The following is a 25,129-nucleotide window of genomic DNA, read 5'->3' as shown; positions in this document are numbered from 1 at the left end:
CTCTGCGGCCCAGTCGTCAGTCTTCCAGGCTGACGCGAAAGCAAGGCCCAGGCTGGCAGGTCTGGCGCGGGACAGCCCTGGCCCTTGAAAGGGGTCGTCGCTCTGCACCTGAGGGCAAGCAAGGTCACAGGGCCCGGCAACCCAAGACTCATCCCCGCCGGACTTTGGACAACCTCCCCAGAGTTTTGGGGATTCCATAACCCTGAGAGCTCCAGACTATTCTATTCTCTGGGGTCGAGGTGTTCGGTTCGCAGCAGTCCGCTTGGGACGCAGGAGTCGGTAAAAGTGAGGTGCACATCTGTGAACCTGCCAGTGCGTGGACGAGCACGGGTGTGAGATCAAGGGTGTGGGTGCCTGGGATCGTGGCAGAGTGAACAGGCCACGCTGCTGTGTGGCTTGAGAGAGGGGGGCAAAGCACAAAAAGGACCCCCCTAGGACCAGCCCACCTGCGAGAGAGGGGCGGGGCTGGCCTGCGCACGCTCACCGGGCTCTTGATTAGCTTTCGCAGAAACGCTTTTGCCTGGAGCGGGGGCCATGATTCCCTGGAGCAGCTTCGGGGGTAGTTCTCGACAATCCGGGCTCCAGCGTCGCCTCACCTGCCCTCCCTCTCCCCGCCAAAGAGCTACCTGGCCTCCGGTCAGCCTCTGGGCCTCCAACCAATCTTTTACTTTTTTGACCTGCAGCTTCCTCTTTGCCTGCTTGGACCTTGTTGCTCTTCTCCGCTGGGTGTGCTCCCCTCCCCCTACTTTACAGATGAGCCCAGAGGTGCAGTAATTTACCCGAGGCCACACAGCTACCGGTGGCAGAGCTGGGATGGGACCCAAAGACCTTAAGAAACAGCAAGGCCACTCCTTAGAAGCTGGTGATGTCATTGCTGTCCCACCAGCTACACCTGCTCCTGCAGGTCCCACCCTCAGGCTGGGCTCTGGCTTTGAATACAAGACGGTACAAGATGCTCTTCCCTTCGGCCCCTAGAGTTTCCAGCTCTAGGTCTGCAGGAGGGGGCTGCCTTCTCAGTTACACGGGGACAAAGGAGCAGCTTCAAAGCTAGCCAGGGGCCAGGGCTGGATGCTCTTAGGAGTAGGGAATGGGGGTGAGTGGCCTCAGAGTCTTGGACTGTGTGCGGGCCCAGGACAGGGAGGTCAGTGCAGAATGCAGTTCCTCTGAGGGAACTGGCCTGGGCGTGTGAGGCAGCATGGAGCAGACAGGGGTCAGCAGATTAGCTGTGTGACTTCCTAACCTTGGGCAAGGCTTCTTTCGGGCTCAGACTTCTCATCTGCAAAATGAGAACCAAATGGTGCTCTTTTGGGTGCCTTCTAGTTTAGAGATTCCCTGATCTGTGAAAATCAGAAAACTCAGCAGTGAGAAACCATTTCCAATCTTAGACTGGCAGCTGCCTGCTCTGGCCTCTGCTTGCTTCCAGAGGAGCCGACACTAGTGTTTGACAGAGCTCAGTGCACCTGAATTTACCTTGGGACCACTGGGCCATTTCTCCAATCAATCCCAGACAGTGCCCTCCCTCCCTGAACTGCCACCCCAGCTCCCATCAGCCTCCTCGCAAACCATGAAGGTATTTTTTCTCCATCAAGTTGAGAGAAAGTCCACAGTGATTTGCCTGTTGAGCAGGTAGCGCTCTAAGAATCAGGGAGGTCACATGGCTTCCTCAAGGTCACCTGGTCAGGCCACAGTTAGATGCATGTTCCGACAGCCTTCTAGGGTAATGCCATCATGGGGGTCTGCTGGGGCTGCTCGGGGTGAGGTGGAGCTTGCCCTGGGTGTTATCTCTAGAGGACAGGAGGCTGGCTGCTCCCGGGCCAGTGGGCAGTAAAGCCCCCCACCCTGGGGCCCAGTCTCACTTCCAGCTGATTACAGGCTGTGGCAGGGTCTATAACCTCTCCAATTAGCCGGGGGCCAGACCCAAGGCCTCTCTGATAACCCCAGCTCCAGTGGCAGCCGCCATGGGGCCAGCTTATCTGGCCTCTCTTATCCTCCCCCTTCCCCCACATACTCAAAGAGTTGCCCTAGCTGTAAGCAGATGAATAACCAGATTGTCCTGCAAGCTCAGCCGGCAAGTCCAGCCCTACACCCACCGCTTTCCCTGACTGAAGGAGGCCACAGCTGTTTTGCACCCCCTGGAGGGAAAGGGCTGAGCCAGGGAGGACTCCTGGCTCTAAGCTGCCAGCCGGTCCCCTGCGTGGTTGGAGAGAGCTCCTGGCTGTCCATCTTTGCCCCATCCACGTGCCCTAGGGTGGGTTCAGAGGGCCCGACCCTTCCTTGAGCTCTGGACCCATCCCCAAGGAGCCAGGCCACGGCCAGTGTGCACAGGCAGTCTGGTGGCACGCCCCTCCCTCCCTCCCTGTCCCCTTTTGACTGAAACGCTGCTCTGGCTGGGGTGGGGGTTATGCCAGGCACATCAGTGTCTCCAGTTGGGCTGGAACGGGAAAAGCTGCTGCTCTTCCCGCAGCCCCGACTGGGCCCAGGCCTCCTTCCGGTCCCAGCATGCCTCACTCTGGCATGTGATTCCTCACCCCGCAGGTTCCCAGGCAGGAGGGACTGGCTTCAGCCACCCTATGCAGGGCCATCTACTCAGCCTTCAGAGCCGAGTGTGATTCAGGTCCCCCTTCTACTAGCGTGCCCAACTGGTCGGGTGGAGGGCACTGAAGATTTAATCTCTCCTCAGGCGCCAGGGTTGGATGGGGTGCGTGCAAAGAGGGCGGGGGCCCTGGAGCTCCCCCGCTCTGGCTGGACGGCTGGATGGGAAGGCCTGCTTGTTTGTGAACTCAACTCTTCTGTGGCTGTTACATTAAACTTCACCCCAAACCACACCTGGATCAATGGGTTTTCTTCAATCCTCCCAGGCCTCTCCGGGGTCTCAGGGAAGGCGGGACTGGGGCTAGCATTCGTCTTCTTGCTCAATACCCCTTTTCGCTCCCCTGCGCCTGTCTCCTTCCTGCCATTCACTTTAGGTCCAGAATTGGGAGGCGGGAGGGGAACCACATCAGGAACTTGTCATCCAAGGTTCCAGCCAGGTTTCCTGGGAGACCCACCTTCACCTGACCGCCCGTCACCTTCTGTGTTTGAAGACAGGTAATGACAGGGAGCCTGTCCCAAAGATGAGGCCAGAGTCTTCATCAGGCTCTCCTTCCCACAGCAGCCCAGAAGCACATGCCAAGGACCTGACCAGCCCTGACTGCCACAGCCAGCGCGGATCCGGGCCTGGGGTGCCCCCAGAACTCAGTGGCTCTGCTAACAGGCAAGAAGGGCAGAGCATGGATTTAAGTCAGACGCTACCCCAGTTCAAGAGTAAACATCCTCATTCTCCTTCCTCCCCGCTCCCTGACTCCCCCTCAGCCGCACGTGTGGAGCAGGGACACACGGTCAGGCCCACAGGACTCTGCTCAGCGCTCGGAGAGGACCCTGACCCCAGCAACTCAGGGATGGACACCCACTGCAGCGTGATTTATTGAACAAGACGTGCACTTTTTGACAGGGCCTCAGTAACCAGGGTTTCCTTCACTGAACAGTACAGGACCAGGGTAAAAGGGCTTACAGACAAGAAAGACAAATCCTTTCCATGAGCCAAAGGGGAAAGAAAAGAGGAAGGGGGGCTTCTTCTTCCTTCCTCCTTCCCTAATACTCTGGGCCTCAGTTCAGCGCCAGAAGGAGGTTGGCCAAGGGAAGCTGGGCAGCGTGTGCCAAAGCCAGGAGTGAGCCGGGGCTGTCGCTCAGGGCCAAAGTGCCCGCCGGACCACCCACCCTCGCCCCACCCAGGCCCCCCAAGGGTGTGGTTAGAAAATACAAAAGCGGGTCCAATGCAGGACATTGTGTGCAAACGGAGGAGGGGACGGAGCTTCTGCAGAGTCTCTCTCAGCCACGGCCCCGTTGATGGGGGCAGAGGTCATAGTGAGCCGAGGCGCTTTGGAGAAGGGTCTCTTCTCAATCCAGGGAGGGTGGGCGGCTGTTGTCATGAAGCTTGGGGAAGGTGGTTGGTAAAAGACGAGCAGAGTCCGAAGGGCAGGACCAGAGAGGGGACTTCTCCCCTCCCTCCAGCAGGTGAGTGGGCCAGCCAGTCAGAAGCAGGCTGCTGGTACCTACGGGAAGCTGGTAGGGAAGAGGCTGAGGGGCTGACTCTCATTGGTGGGCAGTGGAGATCGGTAGCCATCGAAGTTTCTCGGGATGCTGCCGCTGGTGGAACCCGAGCTGTTACTCAGAGTCTCGATGCTGCCCTCTCGCTGTAGTTCTGCAAGACAGAAGAGCGGGCCAGGCCCAGTCAGAGTGCAGTCTTGGGGAGGCGGGGGTAGCCCCTGGGCCGGGCTGCCTGTCTTGAGGCACCATCCTGGGTCCATTTACGTCCTTCTGCGGGGGGAAGGACGGGCCGGGTGGCAGCTCGGGTCACAGGGAGGCTCACCCGGAGGAGGGCGAAGCCCCCTTGGCTGGCGGGCTCCAGTTACTCCCTCATTGTGGGAGCCCCTTTAGCCAGAGGTATGGCCGCCCTGATGATCTGTCTGGACCACACCGCCATACGTGGGGCATATGCTCAGCCAGCATGCTCCCCCAACTCCATGAGAGGCTCCTGTCCTGGAGCTACAAGTCTGGCAGGAGGGGAGAAGCCAGGACATGGGAAGGACCGACGCTTCCCTACCTGATCTGTCTCCCTCCCCACCCCTGCCAGGGAGCTTCAACCCTGGCTTAGCCACTCACTTGCTCACTCGTTCTCACCCACACAATCTGCCTGCTGGCCAGGCCCGGGTCCATCTGTGGCACCTCCTGGAAAGTGTCCTGTTTCCCTTCAGGAGGGAATGCCAGGTTTGAGAGGGGCCTACGCGCCTGGAGTGCCTCTTTTCTCCCTTCCTCTGGGCTCCCAAGTGTCCTGGAGGTCCCCCAGAATTTCTATGCTGAGTCAACCTGGGAAGCAGGCAGGGAGGCTCCCATCTCCTCCTCTGCCCCCTCCCTGGCCACCAACACAGCCACGCTACCACCTTGGATATGGCAACTGGCTCCATCTCATTCAACTCTGGGCAACTTACTCAACTGCCCCACCATCTCCTGATCCAAGACAAGTACTGGGGTAGGTGGGCTGGGAACAGACTTCCTGGCATGCCAAATGCAAGGAAGAGAGAATTACTTCTTGGCTTTTTGAAAGTGGCCAGTTCCTATACCCTTTCCCTCACAGTGGGCTCTGAGATGTGGGCACACACATCCCTGGGCAAACTCTGGGCCCCAAGCCAAGATGTGGTACCCGCAACCTCTCCTTCCCCAAGGTACACCTGCCCGGGACTGAGGGGTTCTTGCGTGTCCACTCCAGAAGCCCAGGACCTCAATGCAGTCATCTGAAACAGCAAGGTGTGCTCGAATGTTACACTTGTCCGGTCTCTTTTATCTCCAGCCTGCACCTGCTCCCTGGCTCCCTGCCACCATACACACGCAGCACAGCTGGCTTTGGTTAGGGAATGGGTCATGGCCTTTACTCCTGGGCCGGCCACCACCAGTCAGCCAGGAAGTAACCACTGACCCCCACTCCCTGCGGGCGACCCCCAGAGCACCGTGGTGACCCAGTAGAGGCAGCCACAGAACGGGCTGGGGGAATCTGTGCTGCCCTCCTTCAGAGCGGGCTGCCGGTCCTGTGTGAGGCGTGAGGGGCCCTCAGGCTGCACCAGGCACCACCCCGAGGCCCAGGCCCAGGCTGGGTGTGTGTGCCTGGACACCAGAACCCCTCAGCAGATGGGGGCTGTGGACACAGGCTACAGGCCTGGTGATGGCCCCTGATCTCCAAGAGACACTGGCTGCCCCGTTGGGCCCAACCCTGAGATAAGTCAAGAGTTATCTAGATGTGGATCTCCCTCTAGCCTCACCCTCATTTGGGAGTCCAGGCCATTGTGCTGAGAGAGGGACAGGACAGGAAAGCAAAGAACAGGCCCCGGGATTTCTGTATGGAGAAAGCTCCCTCCGCTCCCTTCTTTCCCCCGCAAGCAAGCCGAGGAGTCTGTGGGAGATCTCTGATTTCAGAGGCCCTGGCCCTGGTGCAGGCCGTCCCAGCACTAGGGGGCGCTGGCAGCAGGGCCAGGAGGGCAGGAGAGACGAGCAGTGGCCGCAGCAAGACGAGCAGGGGCTTCCTGAGCCTCTGGACACCAGGTCCAAGGAAGAAGGCCCCACATGAAGGAGCAGAAAAGGCCACCAGCATGGGGAAGGTTGGCACCTCTCCGGAGCTGGAAGACAGGCCCGACGTTCTGGAGGCCCAGCACCGGCACAGCCCCACTAACGAGGAAGCCGAGGGGCCGGGAGCCCAGGACCAAGCGTGGCACCCCCTCGACCCCTCAGCACAGGCCCGCAGGGACCCCACCCCGCGAGTCTGGGCGGACGCCCGTCGTCCCATCCCGTGACAGTGCAGGGACGGTTGCCAAAGGGACTTACAAGATGAGTTTGCTGCTCTTGGGGGCCAGGTAGAGCCTGAGCTCTCCTGCTCGTGTTTTCTCTTTACCAGTGAGGCCTGGGATGTGAGGGAAGTGGCCCCACCTCCCAGGGCGACCGAGCTCTGGTGAATTTATGTCCCGTACGTCTCCCCGGGCCTCTTCCCTCCTCTCCGTGCCCACGGCCACTGCCGGGTTAGGCCTGTGCTTCCTGCGTGGATAATTTCCAAAGCTCTCTACTGGTCTCCTGACCTCCAGACCCCCCTCTCCAAGCCACTGCATCCCAAAGACGGAGTGTTCGGTCTATAGCACAAACCTCATCTTGCTTTTCCTCTGCTTAAAAATCTTCATCGACTCCTAAGGGTCCTCAGGATAAGGTCTATCGAACTGCCTTCCATGACTGACCCGCCCCCCGCCGCAAGACCTCACTAATCTCACCTGTTAGTGGATTTGGGGAACCAGTAATGGGCTTGGGCAGCGTGGGGGCCTCTCCAGGCTGCCTTAGGCCTCTGGGCCGGTGCTCATCCAACTCCCTCTGACGGAAAAGCTCTTCCCAGGCTCCCTAGGCCCTTAGGCCACCTACTCATCTTCGAAGCTAAGCACGAGCACGAGCCTGTGCTGTTCCCCTGGCAGAGCCGGCCAGGCCCCACTGCGCTGTGTACCGACTCCTGCCCCGGGCCCTCTAGCACCCCGTGCCCCGCCTGCTCACACGCGTGTCTCCATCCAGGCGGAGGGTCTCTCGGGGGCCGGTTCTGTGCTTTCTCTCTGTGTTCCCTAGTGCCAACCGCAGGGCCTAGAAAACAGCTGGTGCTCAAAAAACATTTCTCGAATGAATGAGTGAATGAGTGAATGATGTGGTAAGGAGATGTGGCGCTTCTTCTGCAGCATGACTGCCAGTACGAGAAGCAGGGGCCCGGCTGGGCCTGGGCACTTCCTACATGCCTCTGTCAAACCCCTGTCTTCTCACTGGGACAGGACAGTGAGCGTGCGCAGAAGCGGATGTGGATGTGCAGGAGGGGTGCACACACGGTTGCCCCTCAGGTCACCCAGCCGCCCAGCCCTCAGAGCAAGTGGCAAACGGAAGCGTGTGGCCTTACCTTCCTCCATCCTGAACACATGCTTTGTTACTGTTGGGTTGCTCACGGACGCTGGGCTGTTGGCATTGTTTTTTTTTTTTTTTTCCTTTTTTTTTCCCTTGTGAAAAGAAAAGCATTGAGGAATCTTTTGGGAAGAGACCTGGAGAACGACGGGGAAGTACACTGACCTCTGCAAGCAGGAGGAGAGGGTATCGGGAGGTGCGGGGAAGTCACACTGGGAGGAGGGCAGGCTCGCAGCAGAATTCTGCAGTGACGTGCACGTGTAGGGGCGTGGGGACCAGTCTTGGGGGTCCCAGAGATGGAAGTGCGATGCCAGGAGAGGAAGAGGAGACAGAGAAAGGCCGGGTTTTCGGGGACACCTCCGGATGTTCTGACTCAGCGGCCCAGCTTCCGGCTGCCGCCCTCCTCCCCCAGTCCCCAGGGTCTGAACAGCTCTCCTGCAGCTGAGGTGGACCTGTGGGGAAAGCCCACCAGAAACCTGCCAGGGCTGCAGGAGAGAGAGCTGGGGGCTCTGTGGTGGGCGATTAAGCAAGCATCCCCGGCAGCCTCCCCACTCAGCAGAAGTATGTGGATTCTGGCCGGTGGGAAGAAGCTAGCTCTAAAGGAGGCTGCTCTCCAGGCCTCAAAGCAAGGTAGGGGATGAGGAGTAGCTCCTAGATAATGGACTGGACTCAGACAGGAAATCTTATTATGACCTCACATTCTCCAGCGCCTTTGTGCGCCTGGGAGGTGGGTGCTGGTCTCCCCATCTTGCAGGCAGCAAAACCAAGGAAGAGCAGGAAGCCATTGGCTCTGGGTACACAACCCCCCACGAGAGAGAAATGGGCCGCTGCAGGCCCCAGGACGGTGATGTGACAACTCCAGAAACCGCTAAGACTGGCTCCAATGCTCACCACTGGCTGTGTCCACCCATTCCCTGCTGGCTCTTTTTGGAAAATGGGCCTGCTGCCCCTCTATGCCCTGGGCCAGGATGGGTAAGCCCCGGGGGGTAGGGGGGCAGTGGAAGGAGCAGCAACCACAAAGGAGGCGCCTTGGCTCTCATGAAGTAAGCAAAGGACCGAGAAAGCTCAGCCCTCGTGTTGCCCTCACTCTCTATGGAGCCTGGCAAATTTCGAAGGTGCCAGAAGGGGGCAAAGAGGTGGCTGGCCTTGTTAGGGAGAAGCGACCCTGGTTCCCTGGGCGTGTATGCCAACGGAGACCCAGGGAGCGTGTGAGGAGCCAGGAGCTTGGCTGGCCCACCTTGGGCCACGCAGGTTGAGGGAGCCTGTCTTCCGTCCTTCACTCCACCATCACCCCAGCCCCTCATCTCCCAGCAGGCCACTGAGGCCCCTTTGCAAAGGCAGGAGCAGCAGACTGGGTCCTGGGAGCTGTGGTTGGGTGCCGATGAGCAGGGCAGGGCTGCACCCGGGGAGAGGCAGAGGATGGGGCAGGAAGGAGACCTCACACGGCACAGGAGATGGCACGGGGGGCAGGGCAGGAAGAAGCCCCTCTCTCTGGTCCTCCCCTCTGGAGTGCTGGTCCCCAAGGCTGCTTCACCCTGGAGCTCCTTCTCCCTGGGACCGTCCTCTCCCCTGGGTACAGACCCTTCACTCCCTTGAGGCCGTCCAATGCCTGGTAAGGCAGGGACTTTTGGGGACAGACTGGGCGCAGGTCTCTCTTCACAGGAACAGTCACTTTACTAAGCGCTATGGTCTTGGTTCCCTGATCCCTGGGGAGGGGGTGAAACGCTGAGGACACAGGGTCTGTGTGAGCTTTGGGAGGAGCTGGGGGAGCCCAGGAGGGCAGGAGACCCCAGGGGGAAGGTCAGGAGTGAAGTCCTACTTTGGGCTTGACCTTCTCCAGGCCTCCTCCAGGCCGGATGGCAGTGAGGGTGGCTGGCCTATCAGAGACCCCGAGGGAAGGCCCTCTGGCTTCTGGTGGGTGAGGGCACTGTGGAGAGCCCGTCTCAGGACTCGGCTGAGGAAGGTCTGTTTCCGGGACATAATGGGGTCAGTGAGGGCAGTTCTGTGTGTGTGTTTGGGTGGAGGGTCCCTGGGACCCCTGGGGTTCAGTCCTCAGGCCTCCCTGGCACTTCCCTTGCCACAGAAGGAGTAGCATTTACCGCCGGGCCCCTCTGGCGTGCTCAGAGGCCCCAGCCGGCCCAGCTCTGCACGCTCACCCTCACGGTGCGGCTGAGTGAAGGGATTTGCAGAGCACTTCCATGGGGCCCTGGCTGCAGCCACACACCCCCGTCCCAAGCTAACCCCCCAGGCGGCCTGCGGGGAGTAGGATTAGACCTTGGGGTGGGGTCTTAGGCGGCACCCACTTCCAGCAGAGAGGAGGGGGAATGCCCCCCACCCCTACCCCTCAGCCTCAAGGGCCTGAGGAGGGCGGGGGGGCAAAGTCGGCCCAGGCTGGGGAGGCAGATGAGGGAAGTGGTTTAAGAGCACAGGCTCTGGGCCCTGCTACCTGGGAGATCTGGGGCAAGTTACTCAACCTCTGTGCCTCAGTCTCCCGCGCAGGAGGGTAACAGTGTCTCTTTCATAGTGCGGTTGTAGAATTAAATTAAACAATGCATGTAGAGCGCATCCTAAAGTGCTTATTAAAGCTTCCCATCAGCAAATGTGAGTTACTCTTATTGCTGCAATTGTATTAGGGCTTGTGATTATCCACAGGACCTCGGGGTCCCTCCCCATCTTCCCTCCCCAGCAGGTGTCTCTGCCATCCGGGCCCCCACCAGTTCGCGCTCCCCCTTCCCCACTGGATCTTGGGAAAGAGTCTTTCTTTTTAATCAAGAAATGGCCCGAAGAGGAAGATGGCAGATGTGTGTTTACAGCTTTTCATTTCCCCCCTTGCCTCTTTGAAAATACCCTCTTCCGAGCTGGAAAATAAATCTCCAACCCTGTTGGCGTGCATTGATTTTTCCCTCCTGCGTCCACCTCCCAGTTCTCCCCCGTCAGCACGGCCTGTGGTTAAGCCCCTTGTCCGGGTTGGGCTCAGTGGTACCCCAGGGGAGTGGGTGGCCCCAGAGCACGGAACAGTCAGCCAAACTAGCCCATCTTGCCCAGTGCCTGGCTCAGAGGATGTCTGCAAACGGAAATGGCTTCCGTCCCCTTCTGCCACGAGGGTTCTTGGCTGGGGGGGTTGAGGTCAGGGAGTGGGGTGTGGGGAAGGAGGTCCTCTGAGCAGGAGATTAGCAATTTTTAGCATCATCCCTGAAGGGGATATACAGCGAGGAGACCAGGGGACCACAGGACTGCTTCAAGTTCAGCAAGTGGATCTCAACGGGGTCTGCCTCAAGCAATCGACTTTGTCAGCAAGGGGCCTGCCAACAAGGGCCTGGGACCAGCTATGCAAGCTGGGGCTTGGAGAGAGGCGCTAAGGAGGTGGGGGGCTTGACTGCATCCTGCGTGTTCAGGAGGTTTGTCAGCTTCCTGGTGCTGGAACCCGAAGAGATGATCCGGAGGCCAACAGGGGGTGGACACGGCTAGGGGCTGCTTGTCTTACACCAGCCCTGGGCCTGGAAACTACTGCGCTCTCTTCCAGAGAACAGGAGTGGCTCAGGGAGGTGGGGGTCTCTTCAGGGAGACGGAGATGGAGTTGCCTGAGATGGCTTCTGGAAACCCTGACAGCTCTGTCACAGACCACACTCTGGGTTGGAGCCAGCCTCAGCCCCAGGGCACTTTTTAGGAGGTTAAAAGGGCAGCAGTTAAAGGAGACAGCCGGTAGGGAGGCCTCGATTTTCTTCCCACCTTGACACACCGAACTGAGGCTGCACGGCCCCCCTGCACCTTCCCTTTTCCTGTCCCCTCAGCCCTGCCGTATCCCACCCTCAGGCACCCCCCTCAGGCTCCAGAGCCTGCAGAGAGGCCAAGAGACCAGGGATCCTCTTCATCAACCAACACCAGGTCTTGGAAGGATGGGGGCTGGGGGGTAGGGCTGAGAAGGTATCACCTTTCTCCTCCAGCAGGGGTTCTTATTCCCCTCCCAGGCACACGTGTGGAAGGAAGGAGGGCAGTTTCTCGAAGCTGAGGGGCTGAGGATGAAAAGGCCCTTCCGAGTTCAGATAATGGGGATCCTGGTCTGGGTGATGGAATGAGGGAGTGGATGAGACGATAGCTAACAACGGCCTGGGTATCTCCAGGGCTTCACACCTGCGTCTGAGCACAGAGCCCTGGCCCACTGATTCCACCTACTTCTGATCATCTCACTGCACACTCAGCCTGGGGTCCCTGAGAGCTTGTGCCAACGGCCCGAGTCCTGCAGCCAGTGGGCAGGTACACGCCTTCCCTCCTGGCAGGAGTCTCTTCCAACCCACAGGGCTCCCACAAACACGCTTTCTTATCTCCTTGCCCAGCTCTTGTTCCTGACTCCCGCAGGTACTGAGACCCAGAACGTCACAGGGTGAGGCCAAGGCTACATGGCCTGCCTTGCCCCTTACCAACCCCTCCCCCGCTGCCAGCTCCAAACATTAAGGGCAAATATCTGCTGCTCGTGGCTCAGGTACCTGGAATTGTGTCCCTTGGCCACTGGGGCCACGCACAGCTGCCTAATAACCTCAGGGTTTTGGGGGGAGACCTGAGGCCTCGAGGAGACCTCAGACCCTTCTGGGCATCCACTGGCCCCTCCCTGGAAGGTGAAAGTCATGATCAATACCTGGAAAGGATGGTTGAGGAAACTGGCAAGTGGAGAGCCCTCTCTGTGCCTTAGGCTCCACCCAGAGAAACTGGGGAAAAGGCACATCACCTTTCTTCCCTCCAACAGGAAAGGTCCTTAGGCCTCTGGAAACCCTATTCATGACAGCAGGCCAGTCTGGCATTAATACATGAGACAGGGGCATAGAGGTAGGCTAGGTCTCGAATTCCTGGTGGGTCCAGTGGGGATGACAGGAGGGGAGCATGCTGGAATGTTGGGGAAGGGAGACTCAAAGTAGAAAAAAGAGGGGGAGGGATGGAGGCTGAAGAATGAGGAAGGGCATCCTCCATCCTCCACCCCCTCTTCCCCTGGAGCCAGCTCTGCGTGTGTGTGTGTGTGTGTGTGTGTGTGTGTGTGTGTGTGTGTGTGTGTGTGTGTGTGTGTGTGTGTGTGTGCGCGCGCGCGCGCGTGCTGGGGGTGGGGAAGGGAGCAGAGCATCTGAGTTCCAGGCACAGCAGCTCACAACCCAGCCCCGGATCCCTTCCCAGAATTAGGTGGTATTTGCCAGAGGGTAGGCTGGCCTGTCTGGGGGCTGGAGCCTTTCCCCGGGTCCCTCCTACAACAGCCATGATAGGGCACCAACCCCAGCCAGGGAAAGACCAGAAAGGCTGCCACAAGCCGCTCTCAGGCAACCCATGTGACCCAAGCCCTCTCAAGTCTTGGCTTAAGGAGAAGAGGGCAGGATCACCCACCCAGGTCACCTCGACCAGTGCCCCATGTGCGGGGACCCTCTCGGTGTCACTACATCTGTCTAACTTTAAATCCTGACCCAGGCAGAGTATGTCCTCTCACAGCATATTATACTTGGGGACGGCAAAGGCTGAGCTGACCTGGCTCACGGATCCCTGGTTTTGAGTTATGTGATAAATCTGGCTGAAACCATGCTTGAGATCAGCCAGATGTAGGAGCAGCCTTGAGCTGAACCTCCCTGTGGATGTCGAGGAGGAGGAGGACTCGCTCTAGCCCCAGTTCTGCCGCAGACGTGCTGAATGACCTGGGCAAGTGGCTTCACTTCTCATCTGCATCACCATCTGTCAGGCAGGAGGGGAGGGGCTGCTCTGCAGACCTCACGGGGCGTGTGAGGCTCTAAAGAGAAGAGGATGTGAAGGTGCTTCAAGAAGCAGGATACGCCCGGAGCGCGTGGGAGAGACCACTCTCACTGCAGTGGGGTCCTGGGTAGAAAGCCGGGGTTGCCATCTCTGATGCTTCAGCAGGCTGAGGCCCTTGGAGAAGCGGGCCTCACCCAGGAGGGCCCAAAATGCCCCCTCTAGCTCCAGGCCAGCAGCACAACACGGGGGGCAGAGCTGCGGCAGATGCCATCTGAGGTAGATGCAGGGGGGCAGTGTGGCGGTAGAGGACGCCCAGCCAGGTGCTGGACGGGCCTCCTTTGTGTGCGTCTGCATATGGGGCCCCGCGAACATGCCCACTCAGCATGGCTCTGGGGGGGACACAGAGCTTGGAAACTGTCCCAGGGAACCAGGTGTCCGGCAGCCAGCCTCGACCTTCCTGCCTCCTGAAGTCCAGCCTTGAAGCTCGGAAGACCCCACCGAGCTCCCGGGCGGGGTCTTCCCGAGCCGCCCTCCGGGGCTGTGAGACGGCGCAGGGGCCCGTGGACCACACGAGAGATGCTGCTCCTTGAACACGGCTGGCCTGATGGGCTCGAGCCACATCTGGTTCTCATTCAAATGTCCAAATGTAATTAAATTCTCTCCGATGCAGCGGAAGAGTTTGGTAAGATGTGGCTTTCCCCCTTCCATCAAGGTTAAGAAATCACCATCATCTCTCATTCCATGGTCTGACCCGATCTCCTCCCTGCCACTGATCTGTCCCGTTCTGTACAGTTAAGGCCTGTGCTCTGATCTGTTTTCTAGAGCTGATGGGGCTGGGGCCCGTGCCGCGCCCTCTCCCCCGCTGTCCCACTTACCCACCTGAGAGGACGGCCAGCTGAGGCCAAAGCAGCGGGCTCGCTTTGACTGAGCGAGTCGGTGCACTGTGGGCTGGGCAGGGGCGGGGAGGTGAGCGGCCCTGCGGACACGGCTGCCGAACCCAGGCTCGCCTCGGGGACACACCAGTGTCCTCCTTCCACTGCCTAGATGCGCGGTGTCTCGTCACACCCTGCTGAGGGATCCCCTCTCTGTAGTTTCTCACAACAGGATGCACTCGAGAGCCTCTGGCCTGGCCCTAGAGCCCCCTATGGGAAATGGAGCCTCTCACAGTCAGGGCAGGGCGAGGCAATGGAGAAGGCCAGGAGCAGCCTGGGAGCCGTCTCCAGGAATCCCTGGGACCTCCACGTCTCACAGGATTGCTGGTCCTTTCTGGCCTGTCAGGGCTCCGAACGGGTTAACGGGCAGCACGGTCCAAGGTGCCGGCCTCGGGGAGACGGAGGGTGGCCCACTCAACAGAAAGGAGGCGCACTCACCCGAGGCTTCGGTGCCTCTCCCCAGCCTCCCGTTCAGGACTTCCCTGAATTCAAGCAGAACATCCCCTAGACAGGCTGCCTTTTCCAGCTTCCCTTCCCAACTGAGTATCTTCAGTTTATGGCTCTTAGGGATTTATGACTTTCATGGTAATGGGTTCCATTCTACTTCCTCTATGTCTATTTTTCTAATCTTTGCGGTATAGGCTTTACGAGAGTTTCTTAATAAGTTGGGGTAGTATTCTTTTTGAAACAAACTGTCCTGCAAGTTAATGACTTAGAGTGGGTGTGGATGCTCCCCAGAGACAAATGGGGGCTGGGGGGGGATAACCAGGGTGGGGGTAGATAAGACTCTTCTAGATTAAATACAGGTCCCTTTAAGACTCTTGGCCAGCTCCTGGACCAGAGTCCCCCAGGCTGCTCACCAACATCCCTATCTGAGATCTAGGACCACTTTTAGGCGCACGTGGCACTTCCACACCAAAGAGTGCTCACCCTGGAGGTGGGCACAGCACACAGCAATGCCAACATTGCTGACCTGACTCTAAATAGGAAAAATTTTGTATATTTGTTTCCAAATGGTAAACTTTAGTTTAGTAATGGATTTAATTTAATTGCTTGGTGGCATTACTGCCAAGGCCATAGGGCTGGTGCCTTCCTATCAGTGAAGGTTTTTAAGGAAATGAACCTAGTTCTTAGTTCAGTTGTCCTGGGCCAAGCTTAGCTAAGACGGTGGTGATGGGGTCAAGGTCTCTGTTGCCTCTGTTGGGGTCCCAGCCTATGATCTTGACCCCACAGTCACGAGTCTCGATTAATTGCTGCGGTGCCGCCCATCCAGATGAAAAAGCTGGGCGGATACACAAAGGCGGATATTGCCTTTGTGCTCTGTCCACAGACTGGCTGCTGGTGCCGGGGCTCTATTCATTATTCAATTCAGCTGGCTCAGACGAGCCTTTCCATTTGCTCCTCCAGGAGAAATAACAAATCTAGAAATGCAATTCCACTTTGCTGTATTACGATATTGATTTGCCCGTCGAGTGGGAGTGCATTTGTTCTGTCAGCCCCCCTGTGGGCAGGAAGGGGTTAACCAAATGTTTATCACAAGGCTGGCTTCAGAGTTGAAAGTAATGTGATCAGTAATGAATTTTGTGTTACATTAGGTTGTATAAATGGACAGACAAGCGCAGACAACAAGTGGCCAGGAGTCGGGGCTAATCTAATGATGTAAAAATAGAGACAGCACCAATTATACTAGGGGCCAGCTCCAGGCTCCTGCAGGGACTGCAAATGAATAGGTACAAATCAAATTACTCACTAATAGACGCACTACAAGAGGGGCAGTCAATGGTAAATGCATTAGAGCCTAGTGACCTCTTTGCTCTGCACAGCAGAATCCGAAAATTTGACTTCCATCTTAAAAGTGGGGGGCAGGGAGTGAGGTTCTCAAAGAAACTCTTGTTGGGGAAAGCACGGCAGCTACTCCCCATCCCAAACCAGTCCGTTGCCAGAAGGTACCTCCTGTCTGAGCTGACCTCTTGCCCTCACTCCAATGCCTCCTGAAGCCTGAGCACCAGGGCAGGGGCGGGGGGCCTCTTGAGGGACCAAAAGAGCAGTGGATGAAGCCCTGCACGTAGGCAAAGACAGGAAGTTACATACCAACACACTTCACAGCCATGTGCCTCTCAGGGGTGATGGTTTTTACCGCTATGTCAAGGGCTGTGTCCGTATTGAAAATAAAATATTTCTTTAAAGAGGATCACAACATGGACCTTTCAGAGAGCAGCCGGTGCCGAGATCAAAGGGAGTAGATATGAAAATCTGGTTTGACCACTGAGCGCTTTGCAGGGAGCGCTCGTGGTCTGTTCCGAGGCACAGCACATGCAGGGTTTTATCTATTTCTCGCCAGCCTGAACTGGTCTGTCCTTCCCTCTGTTCCTCTTCCCAGTCCTGCCTACGCCCTTACAAGGGAATGGGAGCAGGGAAGGATGTGGAATTACCACCAGCACTTGCGCAGCCCCTCAGGTTTTCTTCCTCCCTCTCGGGTTCTATGAATGTGGAAACCAGGCCTTAAGTTCCAAGCTGCTTGGCAGTGCTGCTGGGCTGCTCAGAGAAGGCTCATGGAGACGTGCTCAGACGCATGAACCATATGCTTAGATTCAGCTCCCAGTGGCTTGGGGAGGAATAAAGTATGAAACCAAAGGACCCAGGCCCATGCCCGGATGGAAGCGGAGGCGGGGAGGGGGGGCTGGTAGGCTCGGCCCGCCTGCTCCTCCCCTCAACCCACCCCTAAGGCCAACACACCAGTCACATACATCAAAGTGGAGATGGCAAGCTGGTCCTGGCCAACTGGAGATGATGGGAACCAGCCAGAAAAATGAGCCCCCTGGCCCCAACCTGGCAGGGGGGGCAGGCACAGAAGGGAAAAAAATCATCCTGAACAAATGAAGCAACTGGATGTCAATTCTTCCTAAACTCAATTAAGCACACAGAGGGGTGGGACTGCAAGCTATTGGGCTACACTAAATAAAACATATGTGGGGGGAATCGGGGTAGGTCTGGGAAGCCTGGTGCTGGGGGATTCTGCCAGGACATTTTAAAATGCTTTCTGTGGTGGGCCTGCAGGTCCCTGGGGGCAGGGGTGGGGTTCAAAGACAAGTGGGCAGGAAGCAATCACCAAATGTCAGAGGTTGGACAGCTGACTCTGGGGTGGGTACTCGGAAACGCCTCCCTCTGTAAATTCAATCTGATGGGCATGGCTTGGCTTCCTTCGTACAGGACTCTTTTGCTTCAAGAGCCCAGGCTCTGGATTCCTAAAGGGTCGGAGGGCCATTTCCAACTTTCATTTTCTGTGTGTCTGTTTGTCTTTCCTCTGTCACCAGGCATCCCGCCTGCGGGGGTGGTCGAAATACCTCAGGCCACCTTCTGAGGCAGTAGAGGGGCAGAGGCAGGGGCAAAAGGGAAAGATGGGTATTTAACCATCCATGACTGTGTTCAACTTTGTTCAGATCTCACACCTCGCAGAAAGGTCAATGGTTAAAGGTGAATTCTCTGGCAGAGGAGGAGGAACAGAGAGAAATCCTCCCGTTGGTTAACCATTTACCCATGTTCACGTCTTCAGAGAAGGGCCCTTATCTGGGGGTCCAACGGCCCTTCTCCACCCCTTGTCCAAGCCTGTCCGTTTTCCACAGGAACCCCTGCTTCCATGTGGGGCAACACCTGGAAAGGGGACTCTGCAGAGTCACTGATGAGGTCACACGGGCACTTCCTCCTTGTAGACAGGAATCAGTGGGCTTTGGTTAAAGAATTCAAAGAAGACTTTGGGCAACTGAGAAATGTGCAGAGAAGCTTCTCAGCCCTAAACTTCCATTACAGCTCTGCCTTTGCCTGGGACTTCCAGCGGCCTTAGGGGAAAAGGAGAGAGGGATGGAGGAGGGAGCGGGGAGGGGAAGGAGGAGGAGGAGGAGGGAGAAACTAACTAGAACTGGCCAGAAACTGACAAGTGTGTCTTTTAAACACAATCCTTCTTTCCATTGCTCTGACTGGCTTTCATTTACCTCTCAGGAGCCACGAAAACCCATCCAGTCATTCAGCAAACATTAACTGGGGCTCAGCTTGGCTCTTGTCCCAGTGCTAGATGCTGGGCAGGGAAAGGCTGGCGGTTAGAGGTAACAAAGAGGAATCGGACTCAGTCCGAGGAACCGGAATTGGGCTAAGACACACAGTATGGCTGAGGGAGGGGCTGAAGAGACCACCAGAGTTGAGCCTTGCCCCAGTGGGATGGTGAAGGGAATCCGCCATTGCTAGTTAGTGGAAACGGCAACATGTACTACCTGCCCAGGGCCAAGTGTCCAGTGAGTAGGCGATGCAGAAATTCAGAGAAAGCTTCAGACAACGTGAGATTTGCACTTGGTCTAAAAAGGTGACCGGGCAGTGGGTGAGGGCAGCAGGCCCCCGAACAGAGCCAGGTCAGCAGTGCCATGTGCTGGGGATGATGGGTGAGGGTGTCTGCATGGAATATGAATAAGGGGCGACTGTGGAAGGGAAGTGGGGGAGCAGGCTGGAAAGGAAGGTGAGGAAGGCCTGTAAGAGACTTGAAACATCACAGCAAGGAGCCCAGGCTGTCAGGTGTGGGCCCTGGGCTCTTGTGAAGAGGGAAACAGGACAGGCAGAGGAGGCCCTGACAGTAAGGATGCCTTCCTTTTCTGGGTCTCCCTTCTCAGGAATAATATGTAGGAGTGATTGATAAACCCCTCGGATCAGGTGACAGGATCTTAAGAACTGGAAATTCTTCCTGGACATCTCCTTTTATTGTTTTTTTTATAAATTTATTTATTTTATTTTATTTTTGGCTGCATTGGGTCTTCGTTGCTGCACGCGGGCTTTCTTTAGTTGCGGCGAGCGGGAGCTACTCTTTATTGCGGTGAGCGGGCTTCTCATTGCGGTGGCTCCTCTTGTTGTGGAGCACGGGCTCTAGGCGCGCGGGCTCGGTAGTTGTGGCTCGCAGGCTCTAGAGCGCAGGCTCAGTAGTTGTGGTGCACGGGCTTAGTTGCTTCGTGGCCTGTGGGATCTTCCTGGACCAGGGCTTGAACCCGTGTCCCCTGCACTGGCAGGAGGATTCTTAACCACTGTGCTACCAGGGAAGCCCTGGATATCTCCTTTTTTTTTTTTTTTTTTTTTTTTTTTTTTTTTTTTTTTTTTTTTTTTTAAGGTATGCGGGCCTCTCTCTGTTGTGGAGCACAGGCTCCGGACGCGCAGGCTCAGCAGCCATGGCTCACGGGCCCAGCCACTCCGCGGCATGTGGGATCTTCCTGGACCAGGGCACGAACCCACGTCCCCTGTATCGGCAGGTGGATTCTCAACCACTGCGCCACCAGGGAAGCCCTGGATAGCTCCTTTTAATCCCACATGTTTTAGTTATGATTTCACTTCAAAGCTTTAATTTTTCCTCCTTTGTACATCGCAGAGAGGAACGTCTACCTGGCGGTGGTGTGACAACTGTAGGATGCTCACACGGTTAGCGTGGAATCGGAGGCGTAGAAGCCGTTTGGGAGGTGGCGGCCGTGAGGACAAAGGAGAGGAGGAAACGAGGCAACCCAAGCGCTCGGCACAGGGAACAGCGGCCAGGACATCACGGGAACAGGAGGCCAACATTTCCTGCACTTCCTGTCTTCCCTCTCCCTTGGCCTTAGAGAGGAAGAAAGTGAGCTGAGAGAGGGAAAGCTTTATTCCCTGGAGGGCCGGCACCGTGCCCAGGGGCACCTCCAGAGAGCCCGCCTGCCTGCAGCGGCCCTGGAGAGAGGGTGAGGGCCTACTGAGGAGGTGGCTGACAGGAGCCCCTGAAAGCATTTTGTAGAGGCACTGAAGGAGGAGAGAAAATCCAGGGCCCGACTAGGTGAAGCAGAGGAAAGTACCTAAGGGACTGGCTAAGTTGCTTCCATGATAGTGCTTGCCTGAGAGTAGGGACGTCTAAAAGATAAGTGAATTAATTCACTGCCCCATGCCTGCAATTACTGTCACGTGATCATGTGGCACCCTGAGATGGAAGGCTCCTACCGGAAATGCAGCCTTAGCACGAAAATGTTCCCAGCCCTCAGCAATGAGGCAAGCAGGAGTTCCAAGGCCCACTGGAAGAGCTAATCCTAGAGGTAGGATAGAGGGTCCAACATACTGGGTTATTTGTTTTGGGGTGCCCATCTGGTCAACTCCAGGAACAATAGCTAACATTTATTGCGATCTTAATTCTCACAGTCCTGAAATGAAAGATATTAGCACGCACACACAAAAATAGTGCTTTTTGTTCATCTTTTTGCAAAACGTAGGTAGTCAATGGACTTTGTTAATGGATATTTGTTAATTCACTTATTGATATGTGTTAATTCACTTATTGCTATTTGTTAGTTCACTTATTGAATGGATATTTGTTAATTCACTTACTGAACCCTTCCTGTGACCACTTAAAAGCTGTGTATACTGTTCAAAATGTGCTTTCCATATTAAGGAGGAAAAAAGGTACAGCCCTTTCAAAAAGTAAAAGTAGTTTCTGACAGAAATCTTTGGAAGACCTTTAGCTGAAAATAATCTCACAGCCTTTTCTGCTGAGTAATTACTGTACACGCAGGAAAACTCAGAGGATTTAGCAGAGTAAACTAGGGCACTGCTTTCCAAACTGTAGATCGCAATTCATCGATGTATTGTAAAATCAGTTTAGTGAGTCATGACTGCATTAAAAAAAAAATGTATACAGCTGATTCACATCACTGTACAGCAGAAACGAACACAGCATTGCACAGCAACTGTACCCCAATTTAAAAAAATGAAATAAAATAGTACTAGAGTGTACTGCCTATACTATTGTTTTCTGAAAGTTTTATATATTTGAGCAAGGAAGTAAATGTATTTCTGATGGAAGGTAAGAGGTAAAGATTAAGCCCCCAGTGTGATCCCAGCAGAGTAGCTGCTTCTGGACTAGGACAGAATCTGTTAAAGAGACTCTAGACAGAAAAGGATGAGCCTCTTTCCTACCCTTAGTGCTGTGATCATAAAGGAGAATGAAACAGCGTTCCCGGGACTGCAGGAAGCCACAGTCATGGGGAAGAGTCAGTCCCCCTTGACCTTGACTGCTGACTTAGTGAGCTCTTAAGAGTCAACAGCAGCAAAGGGAGGCTGCCTGCAACAGAGATGTGTCAATACTTTAAACAGCTGGTCAGGACCTGTGAATGAGGCCTAGGGCTTTTGCTATTGGATGTGGGAGAAAGCCAAAAAAAGAAAGACAAGGTTTAGCTAAATAGTGATTGAAAGAGTTAAAGTGAAAATAACCTTAATATGTGTCCAGGTGTTTATGAAAAATTTTTTGGTATTAGGTTATACCTTTACTTAGACACAAAACAACTGGAATAAGTAAATGTTTTGCTTATCGAAAAAAATCCTAGTTTTCTTGAAAAGGCAATATTGAAAGGCATGTCTACTAAAAGCAGGAATTAGTCATGTTATTTTGAGGGGCTGAGAAAGGAGGGGCTTTAGGAGACAGCATTCCCGGCAGGAGGAGAAGTTTGTGTAGAGGCCCGGCAGGTAGAGGGAACACGTGTGCTTAGGGACCCTCTGGGGACTTCAGCGTGGCTGCAGCTCGCCCAGAGCAGTGAGAGAGGAGTCCGCAGACAGGGCAGCGGCTGGTCATGAAGGGCTTTGTACGCGATGAGATGGGGGTGAATCCGGGAGAAGGACAGGGCTGGGGGGAGAGAAGTTCAGTTTTTGGATATGTGGCAACATCGACAGGTGACCGGAGAGATGTTCTGGAGATCAGGAGAGGAAGCCAACTTGGAGAATCTTTGGAAATCATCGGTTTATGGGTAGTAATTGAGGCCACAGAAGCAGAGGGGATGGCCCTGTTCGCACTGAGGGAGAGGAAAGAGGGCTAAGAAAGGGCCTGGAGAAATACATTGAAGGCCGACAGAGAAAGCAAGCCCAGGGAAAGGACGGAGAAGTGGCAGAGGCAGAAGAAAAACCATGAGAGTGCGGTGAAACAGGAACTCCAGGGAGATTGCTCCAAGATCACCGGGCCTGGCTCATCGGGCCAGCGCTGGGGCAAAATGGACATTCGGTGGTGACTCTGGGTGTTGTGGCCGGGCAGGCTGGGGGTAGGAACTGCTCCTCCTCTGGACAGGAGGGGAGGGGAGGTTGCTGCAGGGACGTTTAGGGTCTGGGTGCAGGAGGCCAAGGGATTGCTCAAATGGTGACCACCATTTTCTGAGGGTGAGAGACAAGCTGGTGGGGTAAGAGATTTGAGGGGAACGGGAAGTTTGACATAGTGTCCATGAAGAAGGAAAGAGACTGATTTCAAGATGCTGGGTGGACAGAGCACAGGTCCCAGACTGAATAAAGCGCAGACTAATTCATACCAAATAAACGGCAAAAATATGGAAAAAAATAATAAAGTACAAACTCTTAGAGGACCAGAGATCTGGGGAATCTCTAAGAGAATGAAAACAGGCCAGAAGCCACAGCAGTAAAGCAGGGGCTGCAGCAGAGCTGCTAACACCTAGGTTAAACGTAGAATCCATTCACCCAGTAGTTACCGCACACCCCCTATGTGTCAGACACTGTTCTAGCCACTGGGATCTGCTGCAAAAGATGAGTGCAAACTGAGAACTGGAAAAGGAGGCACTGGGAAAATGCAGAAGGACTGCCAGGGCTCACTGGAGAGTGAACACCATACGTTTGTAGAGGTACCGATCTGAACAACTTATGATTTTTCTCCAGCAACCTAAGTGTATGAGCAGAGTTGGCTTGACCCGGATTTTGTTTTGCTGACTGGGGACAATGGAAAGGTAACAGGGGCAAGAGGTGTGAGGATATTAGAAAGAAAGCAATTCAGTCAGTTATTTTTGAGCTGGACTTGCAAATCTAATTTTGATCCAATTGGACTAACTGGTCACAGCCATCCTGGAGGACAGAGCTAACATCCGCCTCACAGGTCAACTACGTTTTAAAACGGGCCTTCTCAAACTTTAATGTGCACAGAGATCTCGTCAAAACGCAGGTGCTGATTCAGTAGGGCTAGGTGGGGCCTGAGATTCTGCATTTTTAATCAGCTCCTGGATAGAGACAGTGCTGATGGTTCACAGACCACTCTGCGAATAGTTTGAAAGGTTTTGCTTTACTTTGGGGGAGAGTTGTTTTGCACTATGGTACAGCTTACCAGTGGGGTGCTGGAGCTGGCTGACTGCTACATTTTCAGGAATTCTGCTAGGTGACTGGCATCATGCTGATAGCTTGAAATTGGCCGTAATGGGAGGTTCTGTCCTATGGCAATGCCCAACTGCTATAAATCAGGGCTTTCCTGCTTCCCTTTGGAGAGCTGGTTGTTAAACATTTACCGGCACGTCACTAGGTAAACCTGTATAATAGTGAAGCATGGATACAATGGGCTTTGGTGTCAGGGGTCATGGAGCATCCGTCCCGGGTACTACACTAAACAAAGAGCCTGCTGCAGGCATTACAGAAACTGATCATCTCTGGTGCCTCGGAGGAACCAACAGAGGCACATGCTTGGGTCACCCTATCCCATGAGCACCTAGAGGAGCAGGTTGTGGAAAGCGAGAGCGGGACTGAGAGGCTGCTCTGAGCAAAGGGTGACTTGCTGGAAATTCTCATCCACGTTGCCTGGCTATCTCTGGGCAGCAGGCTGACTCTGGTGTGGGTGTGTCAGGCTGCCCTTTCAAGGCCCTGGGCTGCGCGACCAGGCTGATACTTTATCTGGAGTTGCAAAATGTGAAAACTGATTCTCAACAAAGGCAGAGGGGAACAGGTTAACTTCCATGATATCTGCTTAACTTATTGGCCTTTAAAATCGAGGCCGAGTTTAAAAACAACAACAAAAACATATATGTGTGTGCACACATATAGACTGATAGATTTAATTTGGTCAAAGAAAACCGAATGAATCCCGTTTGGTGACAGTTTGGGGAGAAAATGAAACCCCTCTGCTAAAAAAGGGCGTCTCCTACTTTCTGACCTATGGGTCATGCAGTTTTAATTTCCTTTCTCTCTTTTTCTCTCTCTTTTTTTTTTTTTTTTTTTTTTAATTTCATGAACCTGCTTATTAAGGCCACAAAGACTTTCCCGAATCCTTCAGCTGTCTGGCAGATGAATGGCTGCCAGCTTCGCTCAGGTTACTCATGGTCTGTGCCAGGCTGAAGTTCCCCAACTCTGCCTGAATGTGCCTTCCAAGACTTCCAGTCTGCTGCTGGATGACACGGAGGTGCTCTAAGTGGCTTCTGAGGAAGGCGGCTGGGGAGGAGAGCTGACCCAGAGCTGCTCTGGCCCCTGGAAGGGTGGCTCCTTGGGAGTGTGTCTGGTGCCACCGGCTCTGGTTTGTGTGAGCTGGGGCTGGCCAGGGCCCCAGAGACGTAGGGGAAAGCTGTGCTACGAGCAAGGTTCAGAAAGGGAAAAGCTTTTCTCCCTTCGGCCAGCTTCCAAGCAAAATGGGGTTAGAGCCCCTGTAAATGGCAGAGCTGCTTCTCATCTCCGGATCCAGGTGGGAGAACAATGGCATGATGATCTTCCATTCACGAGTCGGATGGCTTTACAATGGGGGTGGAGAGGTGGCGTGCCCATGTCTGTGCTTGTGGGAGTCGAGGGGGTGGGACATGGCTTGTTGCAGCTTCCATGGTGTACGTCTTCCTTTCCAGGGAAGAAGGGGGCGTGGAGGGGGCCTGGTCCTCAGAGACGGCTGTCTCCTGTGGCCAGATAAAGCACCTCTCCATCTCTAGCCAACTCCCTCTCTTGCATCTAATCTGTTCATTTGGCAATTATCACACGAGAGCTATGGGCAGGCATGAAGCTAGTGCTGTGGAGAAAGAGATGAGGACAATGTATCTCTATCCTGTTAGTGTAGGAACAGAGGAACTGAATGGGATGGGGAAGAAGAGAGGGAAAAGGTTAACTGCTAAACCCAAATATCTAAAAGACCTGGAGGATCCACAGGAAATTGGGACTGTGTAATAATGTCAGGCATTTTGAGCCCTGCCAAAATTGCT

The 25,129-nt window shown here is 55.3% G+C and overlaps 1 protein-coding gene across 10 annotated transcripts in view; it reads right to left on the bottom strand.

The window, feature by feature from the left end:
* Positions 1-3,431: 3,431 nt before the first annotated feature.
* Positions 3,432-25,129, bottom strand: part of BCAS3 (BCAS3 microtubule associated cell migration factor) — a 576,467-nt gene continuing 554,769 nt past the window's right edge. For 9 of the 10 annotated variants that reach the window (XM_055090058.1, XM_055090057.1, XM_028498857.2 and 6 more), the window contains one exon: positions 3,432-4,240. In XM_055090058.1, coding sequence (XP_054946033.1) covers positions 4,092-4,240 — 149 coding nt within the window. In that variant the 3' untranslated portion in view covers positions 3,432-4,091. Of the gene's footprint in view, positions 4,241-20,974; positions 24,940-25,129 lie in introns of those variants that run through there. The other variant, XM_055090061.1, reaches the window with a different exon arrangement.

Source organism: Physeter macrocephalus, chromosome 14 (genome assembly GCF_002837175.3).
Source record: "Physeter macrocephalus isolate SW-GA chromosome 14, ASM283717v5, whole genome shotgun sequence".
Lineage (NCBI taxonomy): Eukaryota > Metazoa > Chordata > Mammalia > Artiodactyla > Physeteridae > Physeter > Physeter macrocephalus.
Note: the sequence above shows the minus strand (reverse complement) of the source record. Positions and strands in the feature narration are given on the sequence as shown.